This window comes from Miniopterus schreibersii, assembly GCF_964146895.1.
Source record: "Miniopterus schreibersii genome assembly, chromosome: 12".
NCBI classification, from domain to species: domain Eukaryota; kingdom Metazoa; phylum Chordata; class Mammalia; order Chiroptera; family Miniopteridae; genus Miniopterus; species Miniopterus schreibersii.
In genome coordinates this window covers 27161008-27177584 of record NC_138112.1, presented here as the reverse complement: position 1 = coordinate 27177584, position 16577 = coordinate 27161008, and the positions used below count along the sequence as shown (strand labels likewise).

Here is a 16577-nt window from a genome sequence, read left to right as displayed (position 1 = left end):
AAAGTTCTAAGTTTTACTGTCAAAACATAAAATGTCATGCTTAATTCCTCCCATTATTAACATAGCCTTAACTTCCCTAAATATCAAATTAAACTAGGAAAAATAAATGCTAATCTGATCTGTTTCAACTAAATGTGATATACTAAGAAATCTGAAACCATGTCTCATGTATTTCTATAGTGCTATTGTGCTTATCTTTTTTCTGCTATAGGGAAGTATATTAAATTATATATTCTACCCATATTAGATTTTAACACATTTAAAAAAAAAAAAGCAACAAGATACTTATTTTATATATATATATATATGTGTGTGTGTGTGTGTGTGTGTGTGTGTGTATAGGCATATGTGTGTGTGTGTATATATCTATACAAATATATATATATATGTATCTCCCAGGAAATATTTTATACCTGGGTAAAGAAAGAAAAGTGGCAATAATACATTTTATTATATTTAGATCTAAAGTTTATTAGATTTTTTTTTTTAAATTCATGATTCAGAAAGAGCTCCTTTGGGAGTTAGAGAGTTTATGGGGCAGTTCCGTGGCTCCTGGGATTAGGGAAACACCTTTATGGAGTAGTTAGTTCATGCCAACATATTCCATGGCCATGCAATTATGTATCAATATAACAGATGCCAATTACAATGCAGATTAAGAAAGGAGTTAAAGAAAAACAAAATTTACAAGTTATATGGATGAGAAAAGAATCCTCAAGGATTAAAAAAAAAAAAATCCAAACCTTTTTAATGTCCCTGTTGTCACATACTCCCCCCACATGCTTACAGCCCATTTCCCTCTATTACAGCATGTACTCCGCTCTATCTAGTGTATCAGATCATTACTGAGTTATTGGAAGGATGTGACCCTGTCTTGTTGACCTGGAACACTGATTCACATAATTGGCACTCAACACACGTCACTGATGCTAACTCGGCATCAAAGGGGCAGTGGACAAAGGAGCAAGGCCGGATTTCATCTCCACTTCCTGTGAAATTCAGTCCAACCCCATGTACTCTGGAAGGTAAAATGTACAGCTAAACTTGGCATCTCTGATGAGCAAACTCAAAAGATTTAGACTCTTTTGTGTGGAGCTGAGGCAGCAGGTTGAAACTGAAGGCAGGACAAAAATAAAAAACCAGGAACTGGTATCGATTGCCTTTTATTATATGGTTCATTGATATGAGCGATCAAGACGAAAGCATATTTACAAAGGTATAAAAGCACAGCAACTCCATGAGGAGTCTACCATTGGCTTCCAGCTAATGAATTAATTTCCAAGAACGAGTGGTTCTTCCCAAAGTCACTGTAATACGGGTTCTGAAAAATATTCAAGGGCTGACTATTTGCAGATACTGTTCATCTAAGGCCCAAGAATGGTGCCCAGGAGGTGGGGGAGGTGAGCTGTAATTTATGTGCTGTCCAGAGCTTTCCTCACATTCTATCTATGAAGGTAATGCTTGAGGATGAAGCTATTTATTTCTCCATCAAAAATCAGACACAAACTGCAAATAGTAAGAGCTAATACTTATTGGGTACTCACCATGTGTCAGGCACTGTGCTGTGTGCTTTCCCCACATTATCTCACTGACTCCTCACAACCTAACGAGGGAGATACTAAGAAACTAGACTCAGGGAAGTTAAGGAACTTGTCTGTAATAACACAGCAAATTAGTAGCATATCCAGGACTGGGAATGTCTAACTCCAAAGCTGAGGCTCCTAATTACCTGGCTACAAGAACATGGAATCTTAAGTCAAAGGATTTGAGTTACAGTTCTAGATCTACATTTTAGTAGCTGTTGGAATTGGGGAAAATTACTTAACCTCTTCTTTTATAAAATGGAGAAAATAGTGTCACATTTAGTTAGTGAGAGTTAGGTAACAGAATAAATATTAAATGCTTGGTACTTACTAGGTACTCAATGAATAGTAGGTAATAATCATGTTCTTACTTGAGACAGTAGTTACAATGGTTATAATAGCATGGGAGTCAGATCTGGGCTCCAGCCCGGGTTCAACCCCTTTCTAGCTGAGTGAGGTTACTTCACCTCTCTTTCTAGCTGAGCGAGGTAGACTTCACCTCCCTTAGGCTGTTTCCTCACCTGTAATATCTGGTAACAATGATGGTGCCCACTTCCAGGGTTGTTGGAAGATTAAAGGAGATAACGTATACATCCAGTAGATATCCTTAACGTTTCCTATGACATTTTTACTTTATTACTTTAACAAATGTTTTCAAGCATTCACAAACCAACTGGACTCTAAACTACAGAGGAGTCATTACCTCATGCCAACATATTTCTGCCTAGATTTCTTATTTTGTACCCAGTATGAAACAAAAGTCACATTCCCAAATCTATGCAATTTGACTTCGCTACCCAAAAAGAGTTACTGTTTAAGTCCAATGAGACGTGCCTTGCCTTGTTCCAGGATCAACAACACTACCTCTATTGATATGAAAGGCAAGGGTCAGTCCCGCTGACCTCCGGCCTCTGCCACAGCTCAATACACACACACCAACCTTGGCAGAGCAAATCCACTTATTTGGTTCCATTTTTTCTGAAGGTACAAAAGGTAAACTTGCCTCATCTTGGAGAAATGCTGGAACAGACTTGCTCATCCTTTTGAGTTTGTCGGGGTGGGAAAACTGATTATCAGGCTGTGAAGGCACTGTGGAAACTAAACAGCAGCATTTCGTTCAAAATTATCTTTACAATCATCAAACATAAGGCCTAGGTTGAAAACATACTTTTCTTTCATCTATGAACAGAGAGGGTTTTGTGAAAAGGTTAAAGGCACTGTAGTTCACATGCACAGGACCATAGGGAAGCAACATGCAGTTTTCATAAATTAATTATATAGAGAAAACAGTAAGGAGTTGAACCAAATAGAATATAAAAGTTAATTTAAAACTATTCGTTTTTATTGAACTGGAGCTGGATTTGAATTATATTAAAAGATACTGTCCAAGTGAATTGGTTTTATTTTTTCACATCAGTTTTGAGCCCCAAGATCTGTAATTTATTGGTTCATCTCCTTGAGATATATTACATTTTTAACATGCTGCGGCTAAAAAACTATTTCATCGGACAGCAGGATCTTTGCACACAACTCCGTCATAAACGTGTCCTGGTCACTGAGTGTCTAAGAGAAGGCTTGTTTGTTTAGTGAGTGTGGAGATTACCATCAGAGGCCATTACAATTTCAAAACAATCTCTTTCTGAAAATAGAAGTTATTTTTTATAATTTTTTTATTTTTCAATTACAGTTTATGTAAGTTTCAGGTATACAACCCAGTGATTAGACATTGACATAACTTATGAAGTGATCACCCTGATAAATCTAGTACCCATCTGGCACCATGCATAGTTATTACAATATTATTGACTATATTCCCTATGCTGTACTTCACATCCCTGTGACCATTCTGTGACTGCCAAATCTCTACTTCCTAATCCCCTCGCCTTTTTACCTATTCCCCCAACCCCCCTCCCCTCTGGCAACCATCAAAATGTTCTCTGAATCTAGGAGTGTGTTTCTATTCAGCTCATTTATTTATTTATTTATTTTAAGATCCACATATTAGATAGGTGTCAACTCAAAGAATTTTCACTAGAGATACCCAAGGCCAAGTTTAAATGATTCAGGTTAGGATACTCTAAGAATTTAATATGAAAATGTAGCATATGGTTTCTTTCTGATACAGCAAGTATATGTGTGGAAGTTACCATAAGATGACAAATTCTATTCCTAATTTGTGTAACTCTAGTTAGAAAGCTATTTTCTTCTTTGTCTAGGAATCACAATGTTGAAGTTTTTTGTGTGCGGTGAATCAGAGTTCTTATATTGAATGAGTTCGTATTTTTCAAGGCACGTAGAACAGTGCTTGGCACATAGTAGGCCCTACACAAGTATTTGCTAAACCAATAAATATTATCTGATAGAGATTCTTTAAATTATCTTTACAATGTGATACAAATATATTGACTTTATCATTGAAATGGATACTAGGAAAACAAATAAAAATCAACTTATATTTCTATATATAACTCAAAAGGCTCCAATTCAGCTCTAAGCATTAGCTAAATTTAGTTTTAGTTAAATGAAATCTAACTGAAGGAAAACTGAAAACTGAACTACATATATTAAATATTTGCTTATTAACATAGTTCTCACCTAGCCTTAAGCTCACAAGTGTATCAAAATATACTCATTTACGGTATCTCACAAGATGCTACCCGCTTTAATTATTTCCCATTAAACAATAATGTGTGTGTGTGTGTATCTGGGTCACTTACATGGAAGCAGTGTACGATTAGGTCCCAAGAGGGCACAGGACGCCCAAAGAGTATGCAAAACCTTTTTATCACAACGTTGCTCCCTATTATTTTCAAAGTATATACCCACTACTCAGACACAGTCAGTTTTACATTTTAGTTATGTATGTTTTGATCCTGCATTTCATTTTTTTCTTTAAACGATTAAAAAAAATTTTTTTTTCAATTAAAGTTGACATTCAATACTATGTTAGTTTTAGGTGTCCAGAGCATGTATTGCATTTTGTCTTTTGTGGTGAGAATACACTCTTTGCTAGAGAAAAGGGATAATCTCATCCCAGCCATTAAGAGTCATCTTGGAAAATATTGTAAAGAAGAAAGAATTTATCCAGAATTCACCACATGATTAGTCTGTTTGCCTTGACCAATAACTAAGCTTATCAGGAGGTCACAAATAAAGTTGTAGATATATTGGCTGTATAGCTATATCCCTATCTATATAGATGTATATAATATATCTATGTTTTATTTTCACTCCTCAGGCTAACTGTTGGAAAAACAGCAAGATAAAATAAGATGCCCAAATCTAAGCATTTGCCAGTAAAAAAGCAACTGGTAAAGCCTCTTTACCCACCACCCCTGAAGGACATAAGTCTGGTTCCCTCTGCAGCAGCTGGACAGAATAACACCAAGGACTAATGCCCGGGTTGCCTTTTTCCCTGGGTAGCTCTTAAGAACTTGTCGGGTCATGTGCTAAAAGCTCAGCACCTTCATCTCCGGCAGGAGGACCACATGAGCAAAGTTTCAGATTTCAGACAAGATGTCGCTGCCTTCTAGCAACGGCACTTTGTTTCTCTCTCTAATGGCTCCTTCATTTAAGCTGCTCTTCTCATTAAGACCTATGAGCACATCCAAAGAATGTTGGGAAACTGTTATTAAAAATCCGCTGGACTCCTGAGGGCAGGCATATGTGTCATTATCCTCAGACCATCAGTGCCTAAGGCTGTGCTACTGACAAACTGGGGAGCTAAGAAGACACACACACATAGCCACATGCTTTGCTTGGCCCACAAACAGCTTTTCAATGCGCCATTTGTGCTCAATGTTGTAATCACAGTTAAAAAGTACAGCAATCTTAAGACTGAATGGAAAAGAGTGGAGAATCATAATCTTTGCTTGGTGGGGAACATTAATTAATTGATGGACATTAACCACCACAAGTGCACCTTTATTTCTTAAGATTCAGATGTTCACTTGCTTTACATGTTGAATATACACTGTTGGCATCCGGTTTTAAACCTCAGAGCTTAAACCCTGGACATCATAAAATTTGCTTCTATGGATACGCAGAGGCATATACAACCATACTACACACTGTCAAGTACAATTCTTTCTTAGATCCAAATAAATTATAAATTGCTTCATATCTACAGGCTCGTATAAAAGCCACTGAGATCCAATACTCAAGGCCATACTGCAACTTAAAAGCCAAGTGATATTGGGAGTTGCCAACTTCATTTTATGCAAAGACTCAAAGCGCAGAAGGACTAGCAAAATGATGATATCCGGCATTAACATATATATGCAGCACATATATATGTATATGTGATAATTTTTAAAATATGTAACTCTTTCTCAGAACCAGCAATTAATCTTTTAACGCAGACAGTAGCAAAATGTTCTTTAATACTGCCCTTGCCAGAATGAAATAGTTTTGTAAGCTGCAAGAGTTTAGTACCAATAATAAGGCTGTGTTATTAATGGGTTAGTTATTTCAGTATATTTAACACCAGGTACAGTGGCAACGCTTAGTCATTTGTAGAAAAGAACCTGCTACTCACTTCCTGGTATGCATTCATTTGTATCTGGTTCCTCATCTGCTTTTTGATCTGCTCAGAAGAGCAACATTGAGAATAAATACCATTTTAACAGAAGGATTAAAAGAGACATGAAAGTAAAGTTCAAGTATCAGTTTCATAGCTGAGAATGCAGAACACATCGGACAGGTTTTCAGCTTGCTTTCATCCCTTCCCCGGTATGACTCTGCATTAGCCTCTTTAATGTCTCCTATTCAACTAAAAGTCCAACATCCAGCATAGGAGCTGTTTAGCATCTTTCCTCCAATTCACTAAGCCACAGCTTTTAAAATGGAAAGAGCACTGGACTAGGAGTAATGAAGCCCAGATTCTAGTCCCTACCCTCTCACTGACTGACTAGCTACAGGATCTTAGACAAGTCACCTAATTTCTCGGAGCTTTTCTTATCTGTAAAACAAAGATAAAAACCTGTGCCCCACCTATTTCTTTCTTTTTAAAAAATTTTTAAAAATTTATTTTTAGAGAGAGAGGGGAAGGGAGATGGAGAGAGAAACATCAATCAGCTGACTCCTGCACACCCCCTGCCAGGAACTGAGCCAACCGGGCATGTGCCCTGACTGGGAATCGAACTCGGCAACCTTTCGCTGCCCAGGACGATGCCCAATCAACTGAGCCACACAACTGAGCCAGGGCCCCACCCCACCTATTTCAACGAGGTTGTTGTCAACATAAAATGAGAAAGACAAATCTATTATATAAAAGTAAGGAATGACCTTTGAGGATCTCTCTTGCTGCTTTTATATGGGAAAACCTCAGTAAATATACATTTTTATTATAGTGACGGCAATTTAGAAAACAACATTCCAATATATAAATATAAATTACACATTTGCATCAATGGTGAATTATAAAAGTCAGACTCATTTCCATCCTTCCCCCCCCAAGCCATTATTACCCTGTTCATTTTATAAATGAACCAAGTAATACCTGATCCCCTGACAAGCTTCAAAATCTTCTGACTCCTTAATGTTCAGAATCAGTTAATTTTACCTACCCCCCCCCCCCGCCCACTCGTAGTTATTTACATGAGCAGAGGCAGGATACCCACTTTTGTTCTGGGACCCTTTCCTCTGAATGTAAAGCTTTATCAGGTATGCCTGGAGAGATCCATATGCTGAGACATGAGAATCAAATTCAAGAATAACTTAACCCAGGAACCCACTGCCCTCTTCCTGCCTTCAAAGGGAGTTCTGCAAATCAGAGCAGCAAAAATCAGCTCATACCCATAGAAATACAATTTGCTATTTATAGAAACCCCCGCTTCCCAAGGGTCTCTGAGGAGATCCTCACAATGCTATCACCAGCAGAAGCCTTAAGAATACGAACAGATAGCATTAAATGCACAAGTCAGAACCATTTTATAATAACTTAGGCACCATTCATCACAGAGTAGTAAATGACGTTTCTATTTATCCAACAGCTGTGCCCCGGTGACTGCTCAAACCACCCCAGACCCTCCCACACAGACAGACATGCAGATACAGAGAGATATTTACCATCTTCAGCACTACGTACTAATTCTTCTGGCAGATTATCTATTTTTGCTTGATCTGTGCAGGAGAAATTAACAAACGGTTAACACGGCTGACCCTTGCCGGGAAAGAACAATGCGATTGTCCCCGAAAGCCCGCGGAGTTGGAAGCAATTAGTCAAGATGCAGTCAGGGGTGCAACCAAGATGTCTCTCCCCAAATACTTTCTCTTTAGATTAGCTACTTGAGCCAGTGCCATCGCGGGAGCTCCCGTTCCAGCCGATGCAGCTTACATCAGCACACTGCTGCACACACCGGGGTTAGAGGGTTCGCTCAGAGCAAGCAGGCGGCGGGCAGCAGCAGGCGGGGGCTGCAACGGCCTCTCTGTTCTTCTAAGAGGGTAAGATGCGAGCTGTGACTAACACCTTCCCAAACGCACGGCCACTGACAAATATTTCTGTGTGTGCATCACCATTTGTGTACGCCCCTGGGAGCCTTGCTTGGGAAGCCAACTGAAGAGATGTGACCGGGGCCCAGCTGCTAAGTGGAATCTTGGCAGGCGAGCGTGAGTGTGGGTATCGGTATTTGGAAGGGAGTGTGCAGGAATACCCATCAGCTGAGGGTCATTTTTTTTTTTTTTTAACCCTACACATTCCTGAGCCCTTTAAAGCTTCACCATGGAAATGGCCCCATGTTTCACAAATAAGAGGTTTGCCAAATTGAACAATTGTTGCTAAGTTTTTTTGCCCCCACTCAGGACCCAGCATCAGGAAGAACAATCAGGGCGGCCCAACAAAGGCTCGGACTCGCCTTCTCCACAAGCATTCAGGCGGATGTGGGGGTTGGCCACCTGTTGAGGAGGCTTTGGAGGGAATTCCTACATTGGGGGGAGTTTGGAATGGGTGACCTTCAGGGTCCCTTCCAACCCTGAGATTCCAAGATCTCTGGCAGGGTTAGGACTGCATACCAAATTGGGAATACTGCCTTCGGAGCCCTGGGAATCTTTGAATTTTAGAAATTGTTTAGTGAGTGGTTTTTTCCCCTTCGTTTTTTCTTTTCCTTTTAAAATTCTGACTTCTTAGTCTCAATTGCAGATGCATAAAAAGTATTCTGAACATGACAATGGTCAAGTTTTCATCATATAAGTTTGACTGTGGTTAACTTTCACTCAATAAATTTTCTCATGCCCATCCGCAATCCTGATGGTGTATCTTAGCTTAACAATAAGAACAATGCCCCCAGAAGTCATGATTTCTAAGTCCATTTGTCTAGCTCACAAGTCCCGATATTCATTATGTGTTATGTTAGTACTCAAGACACCCCTCACCCATTAAAGCAGTGGCCAGTGGAGAACAGTGTGCCTCAAGTGTTACATGTCAGGTAGTCTTTGGACTTATAGTTCCAGTATCAAAAAGAAAAGCATGAAAAGAAGGGATAAAAGAGAAAGGAAAGTCCTTAAAGCCAGGGACTAATTCATCTCCATATCATGCAAAATTCTTCAGACATGCCAACACTGTCATAAATGCTCTTGACAACAGTCTGTTGATTTGGAGTCCCAGCTCTGCTGTGTGATACTAAGCAAGTTACTTTACCTCTCTGAGCTTCACTGTCCTCCTCTGTAAAATGGGGATAACAGCTTGTCCCTCACAGGGTTACTTATGCCAGATAAATAAAATAATGCATGTTAAACACTTTGCGAAGTCTTGGCACATAGTACTCAATAAATGTTAGTTATTGCTACTAGAGCCACTAGCTACCACAATCTTTTAAAACTCACTCAAACCAGGATTCGTCAATGCAAGGAAACCTAGTGTTCTAGTGACCAAACCTTGTGTATTATTTTAAAAGCAAAATGCCAGCCACTTTAGGGCGAGCCTCTTCGGTTCACTTGGGAAAGGTTATTCTCATCTGTTAAGGCCCCCCATAGGGGTTTCAGTGCACAACTGCATGCAGTGAGGCCACAGAGGAGCACATGAGCACGTTTAAGCTTAGATGGGGGCATAAACAGTGGGGCAAACTTTATTCTCACTTGATGAATCTGATGAAATGTCTTCTAGACTTTTGGAAGGCATTTTCCTAGCAGCACTCCTTTCCAAAGTTTTCAAAACAGGACTGGGTTCTTCTTCTGAACCTGTTATAAGACAAAACCGATGAACACTGCACAATACACAAAAAGAAACCCACCAAACTCTCAATAAGCAATGAGCATTGAAAGGGTAGGTTACAATGAAGCATTTATGCCATAAGCCTCTACACTTTTGTTTACTTTATGAAGCACTTCACAGAAGAAAATAAAATATCTTCATGTATAGCATGTCCTTTGAAAAAATAATTTTCCTGGTCAAAAAACATTTGCAAGCATAAATCATTCAGAAACAAGATTGCCACATTAATAGAAATGTGATCTCCTAGTCTTCCACACCTCTATTTTAGGCACATGATTTGTTCTGTGCCAGACTTTCAATCTTTCCACTTCAGTTCTAGCTTTTGAAGATAGCCACAAAATGGTTTTAGAAGCATTAAAAAAATTATCTGAAAACCATAGAAGGCAGGATCCAGATGCTTAACATCTGTGTATAATCGAATGCACAGATGGGTGAGTTCTCCAGATCAACAGATGTAGGCTTTTTGGGTTTCATGAGCTGGTAAAATTTCCATCAAAATACTGGGAAATGACATGAGACAGTCGACTTTTTATTTTACTAAGGTATTTTAAAAGGGGGTGGTTGTGGCTCTGTCATCTACTAATGCCTTTTCTTTATAAAAGGAGTACCAAAAAGAAAGAACAAGTGCATAACCTCAGAATATACTAGCTAAATACATATAACCTTACAAAAATAACTCTCTAGACAGTCCTTAATTGTTCTATTTTGACAGTAAAAACTCCATCAGGGATGACCCCTGGTTGGAGTACTGTCATTTATCACTGTTATATTCCCAGTGCTTAGAACAGTGGTTGGCAACAGGCACTTCAAAAATGTTTGCTAAACCAATGAATGGTTCCATTAATGAATCAATCAGTTTGGGAACCATTTCTCTAGACAATACTTTACGGAAATGCATCCCAGTTCCGCCCAATGTTAATAGGCATTCTACAGCAAATGGATTCTAGGATGAATTAGACTTGGGATGCTCTGTGTTCAAATTTAAAAGGTTTCTCACTTCAGGCCTTCTTCGAGACTTTAATGCTAATAATGGACCCAATCCCCCAGCATTTCCCAAAGTATCTGACCATGAAACTTTTTTTTTCTAGGAGCACATAGAGGTGTTGGTTAGTTGAGAGCTGAGCCACAAGTCAGACGGGCCTGGCTGCTCACCGAAATGTTGGCGCCTTTGCAGTCAGGTTCCCTTCTACTCTCACCCCACCCCGCCCACTTGCTTTAAAATAATAATTTAGTTTAGAGGATATAAAACTATGACTGTACCATTTCATACCTCTTACTTGGCTCATAATTTTAAAATATCTTCTCTAGGCTCTGTCCAAGTTGTTATTTAATGTTATTTCATTGTTAGATAGGCTTTTTGCTGCTCAGCAGTTATGCTGGTATACTATAAGCACAGCTGTACACATCAGGCAATGGTCTCCAAGGTCAGCACAAATGTACAAGCCCTCATCCTCCTACGGGTAGCTCACTGGGGTGGTTTAGTATAAGTCTACTCCAACAACTTTAACATGCTGACTTATACTCTTGCATAGGTCTGGTTTCAGAGACTGGTATTTCACTTTCCTTTTCTTACCAGAAACATTTGTTACAGGGGCTTCAATTTGATTAATTAGGGCTAGAGATGGATTCTTTGGTCAGTTTTCAAGAGGCCCTACAGCTACCTGCCAAGGAACCTAAACCTCCAAGTCAGCTACTCCACAAAGCTTATTTATTGAGATTGAAGGGAGCTAGAAAATGAAAAATCCTTTTAAATTACTAGGAAGGTGGTCAACACTAGATGTGCAACTTTGGTTAAAATGTCCTGCTAAGGAGCATCCTTTATCATTTCATCACTCTAATCAGGTAACTTCTCATTCCTAGTTGCTCCTGGGTTTCTCTGCCTAAATGCCTGTGTTGATCCGAAGAGCTAACTGAGGTGACCCCTTGTGTTTTATAGCCTGGCTGAAACCAGTGCCCGCCAATCCACTTGGATGAATGTGGTAATCGATTAAGATCTTCACCCACTTAGCCGTGGCGGGAGCCAAAGAAATTCAGCAGGCCAGGCAATGCCCTTGTGTGGAAGCAGGTGAAATCATTTGACCAAAGTCATGCTCTAGAAGGGGACGATTCTGAAGATAATTGAAAATGAGAGGGAGAGTGTGGCAACAAAAAAACCCACAGCACAAGGTATCGGAGGAAAAGAAAGTTCCAGCTTGCACTTTGTTCCTGGTATTTAGCCACTTCTGTGGTCAACTGTTGCTCCTAAAAGGGAAATCTGTGCTCATTTATGGCAATTTCTTGCCACAAATCTTACTAGAGACTTCTGTTTAGACTGCCAATTATAAAAGAAATTCTAATTATTTCCAGAAGGAAAACTAGCTAGAATGTTTAGAGGTAGTTTCCAAACCCAAAAAGCTCTTTAAAAATATTTTTGAAACCTAAAAGTTCTGTTGTTGACTTGTGAGAATAAAGCAGAATTCTAAAACACTACCCTGTGGGTAAAAGGGTCTCTACGTAACTTATCTGATTCAAGACTATAAAAGGAAATGCAGTTTTTAGTGAGAAAGGCTAGGGAGAACTGAAGTGATAAGAATTTAGCACTAGGTAGGAGTGGCAAATTAATTCCAATTTCAAAAGCTCTATCAATCATCCTTTACATCGTCATTCCATAAATCAAATCATTAACCAATGGGATAAGAACTTCAAAATGCTCACTGGAGGTATTTCTCCAGCTTTCTGTGTTGGAACTGATGTTTACATCTGAAAAATCAGAGTCAGAGACGCCTTCTCTTTCTTCCCCTTTCTCTCGCCTCTTACGTGGCGATGCCAGAAACAGTTTGACTTTACTGGTCTTTGTAGTGCTTTCCTCGCTGGTCAGGAGAGGGAAAGGTTGCCTATTTCTGGACATGCCAATTGTTCCAGGACCTTCTTGGAAGCCAGGCTCCTGAAAAGCCCCTTCTAGAGCCCCTGCAACCTCCCTTTCCCTCTCCCTGGGCTCTGGGCGTGTCATGGTCTCGATGATCCCTGTTTCATGGTCCACAGAAAGGGCTCCAGGGATCTGAAGGCCACTCTCAGAACCACAGAGACCTACTGATAAATCAGTCACGGCTTCTCCCCTCAACACGTTATCCTGTTGATTGACTCGAGATTTGAATCCATCGCTTTTAGCCTTCATTTCGGGGGCCTCCTGGGTTCTCCCCAGAAACCTGGCCTGCTCGGGCTCTGAGGTCTCCTTCTCAGGAGCTCCTTCCTTCACTGACACCTGGAGCTCACAAGGAGGAGCTTCGGATGCTTCTTTAAGGAGTTTCTCAAAACCAGTATCGAAAGTACTCTCAGTTACTTTTGGAGCCTCAGACTTTTTTACTGTTTCTTTTATTTCCTCAGGATGGACTTTGGAAGCAGCTGGCCTGGGCACCTCGGCACAACCTATGAACTTGGACGGAGAAAGTGTCCCTGTGCTGCTTTCAGGTTTTGAGGCGAGAGTTTCAGTTGTTTCCTTCAGCAGTTTTTCTAAGCCAGCACTGAATTCAAGGAGCTCTGATTTAGGTCGGATAATTGTTTCCCTCACAACTTCTGTCACTTCCTGCGGTAACTCTTTGCTATACCGAGCAACGGTGGAGCCAAATGAGCTGAGGGTTTGTTCTGATGGAGACACCGGGGTAGCTAAGTGAGATGCACTGCCATGAGTTTTATCAGGAACTACGGTGAAGGAATACAAATCCTTTCTGTCTGGAGCTGCAACGTCCACCGTGGCCGACGGTGGGATAGGCCTGCGAGAATTTTGGAGGCTACCTGCTGCCTGCGCTCCTTCAGGAAATTCTGCTTTCACTTCACCAGGAACGACTTCCCTCCCAGCTGGATAACTGGGCCCAGCTTCTCCAAGCAGCTTTTGCAATACAACATTTACGTCCTTCGTTGCGGATTTGGGTGGAACAATGACTTTTTCTACAGTCTCTGAAATTTCCCTTTGAGGAGATAGTGCGTTGTCCTGGGGAGCAAGAGGAGCATCGCTGGAAAAGGGCATATCTTGGGGAGAGTTGGCCACAATCCCGAAAGAACCCTTTCTGTGAAGATGAGAAGGTTGGTCCAATGGGTAAGAACCTTCTGCTGCCGCCTGAAACAAGTTTTCCGTGTTTAGCTGGTGCTCTCCACTTTCTGCTTGCTGGGGGACGGCTGTTTTCCCCAGAGTTTCTGGAAAAGGAGTGATCCTCTCTCTCCGAGAGGCTGACGAGTTGTGACTCCTTTCTATGCCCGTTTCAAAAACTCTGCTCTCTTCAGGCTCAGAGTTGATCCTCGGGGTGACGGCTTCCAACCTGGTTCCAGTTCCTTCCTTCAGGAGTTTCTCTAGACTAGCAGCCCAAGTGTTTGGTTTGACCTTTGGGGGAGCTACTGTTTTGTCTACCTGCTCATTAATGATGCCCTTAGGTCCTTTGGCTGCTTCCTCAGTATCAACAAAATCTGTCTTTTGAGGCCGTGTCCTATTTTCAGAAGCGCTTGGTTCAAGCACTTGTTTTCCATGAACTTTTTCACCAGCAGGCTGGATGGCAGGTGATGAAGCTTCTGAAAGTAGCTTCTGTAAACTGTCATTAAAAGCGCCTTTGTAGTCTTTAGACAAAACGCGTGTTTTCACTATGGACTCTTGAATTTCTTGGTCTGAGTAATCTTTTTCTTCCTCGAACACTGGAGTAAGCAACCGTTCCATATTCTTTCGCACATTTTCCTTTGATGACTCATTTCCTGGCAGCTGATGAGTGGACTTGGTGGGTGGTTTTAATGGAAATGTGGTTTCATGTGGTAATACCTGGAGTGTGCGCTTTGAATTTAATTCCTCTATTTCCTCTGTTGCCGGAACTTTGGAGGGGCTTAGAAGTGTCTCTTTTTCATGGGTATTTTCTCCTGATGATTTGATGTCATGGAATTCTTTATGTTTCTGGCTATTAAAAGGCACAGAATTGTTCTGGCTTGTGTTGGTGGTATCCTTCCCAACATTACCCTGCCTCTTTGAGTTGGCTCCTAAGTCCCAAAACTTTCTCAAATTCTCAAATTGAGAGTGATTATAAACCTGTTCTGTACTGGACTCATTCATTTTTTCTTTTAGGGACATAACTTTAAAGTTGGGATTTGATTCATCAATTAGAAATCTGTCTTTCTCCAAAGCAGCATGTATTTCATTCCCAACATTTGAAGGACGCTGCAATGCCGGTAAAGTGATGTCTTTTCCAGAATGTAAACTGTCGGCCACTGCCAATCGTTTTACAGGCTCATTTATCTTATGCTGAAACAGAGACACTTTGCCTGGTTGGTCATCTGAACGGTAATTTTTGGATGGACCTGATATTTGGACCCTGGTCTCTTTAGGTTTATTTGAGGAATAAAAACTGGAGAGATGAGCTGCGTGGCCATCTTCATCTAGCATCACTTGTTTGGCAGTGACTTGAATATATTCATTCTGGCCTGTAGATAAACCGTCCATGGACCTCACAGGCCGATAGGCTTTAGCAAAAGGTTGTCCCTGGCTGTGTGAAGATATGGGTTCTTTATGAGTGGACTTAGCTGCAGCTTTCTCACCTTCCCAAAAGGATATTCTGTCACTCACTCTTTTGTATTTCTCTCTTTGCACCTGGTTCTCGGGAACTTCACCAGCTTCTTGTTGTAGTTGGACCTCAGGCTTCTTCCAAGGAGATTTGTTGGCAGCCCCAGGGAGTGACTGAATATTCTCTGGCTCTGGGGAAGCATTTAGGATGTAAGCATCTCCTTCTTTGCTCTCTCTCTCTGCCTTCCTGTTGTCTTTCAAATTTGGTTCTTTGACAATTTTTGAAGAGTCAATATTTACCTCTGAGTTTCCTCTATCTTTTTCATAAACGCGAAGCTTGGCTTCTTCATCTAAGCTGCCAACATCCTTAATGTTCCATGGAACTTGGTCTGCTGCATCAGATCTGTTGAGAGCACTGTAGGGATAGTCACTGGTTGGGTGAGGGATCCCATTTCCTGCTCCTGTGCTTTTTGAAGCTTGGCTGTAGTCCACAGTTTTACTCCCTTGATTTGGACTGTAGATTTCAAATGGTTGCAATATGCCTGGACCTTCCTTGCCTTGTTGGGACAAATTAATAGATTTGGATTTGATATTTGCATTTCTGTCTTGGCGACTGCCAGAAGGCAGCACATTTCCCTCTACCTGGAACGTCGAATCAGATCCCATAGGCGTCAATTCAACTTTGGTGGATGACAGAGCCTTGGAGCCATTTTCTTTTAGACTGATATCATCTCTCACCAAGGAAACAGCAACCTGTGATTCTGAGTCTGCTTTTTCTCTGGGATCTATTCCTCCGGGATGTTGGAGAGGTGAATTATCGTCATCTAAATGAGAACTTCGGTTAAACCAGTCTAGGACTTTAGATATGGAATCATCGGTTGTCCTCCTTATCTCAGTGGCATGTGGACCAGAGCGCGAGAATGTCTTAGCTTTTGGGGCCTTGAGGAGAGGAGGCTTACCTTGCTGATTGTCTCTAGAACTGCGATCTGGCACCTGAGAAGGCTCAGGCTCAACTCGAGACAGTTCATCTGCAATACAGAAATGCTTTTCTAAATAAGAAAAGAGAATGCTTAAAGAATTATTATTCAATCACTCACAGTATCTTTTAAGAAGGCATTTTGTATCTACATGCTCCACACCACTAGCTGTTTATATCAGCATTTTTCAGGGGTTATATAAACCTTCCTCATTAAGATATTCTGCCAAAGATGCCCTATGACAGTAAAAGAAGATAAATGTAGACCCCTGGAAGTGTGGGGTGTAGAACAAATTG

The 16577-nt window shown here is 40.7% G+C and overlaps 1 protein-coding gene across 8 annotated transcripts in view; it reads right to left on the bottom strand.

Annotated features, from left to right (window-relative positions):
* SYTL2 (synaptotagmin like 2) overlaps positions 1-16577 on the bottom strand; it is a 100663-nt gene that overhangs the window by 13990 nt on the left and 70096 nt on the right. For 4 of the 8 annotated variants that reach the window (XM_081155024.1, XM_081155026.1, XM_081155025.1 and 1 more), the window contains 5 exons: positions 16264-16332; positions 9657-9758; positions 7653-7706; positions 6121-6168; positions 2587-2681 (listed from right to left, as the gene is read on the bottom strand). In XM_081155024.1, coding sequence (XP_081011150.1) covers positions 2587-2681; positions 6121-6168; positions 7653-7706; positions 9657-9758; positions 16264-16332 — 368 coding nt within the window. Of the gene's footprint in view, positions 1-2586; positions 2682-6120; positions 6169-7652; positions 7707-9656; positions 9759-12486; positions 16333-16577 lie in introns of those variants that run through there. The other 4 variants (XM_081155022.1, XM_081155023.1, XM_081155028.1 and 1 more) reach the window with 3 other exon arrangements.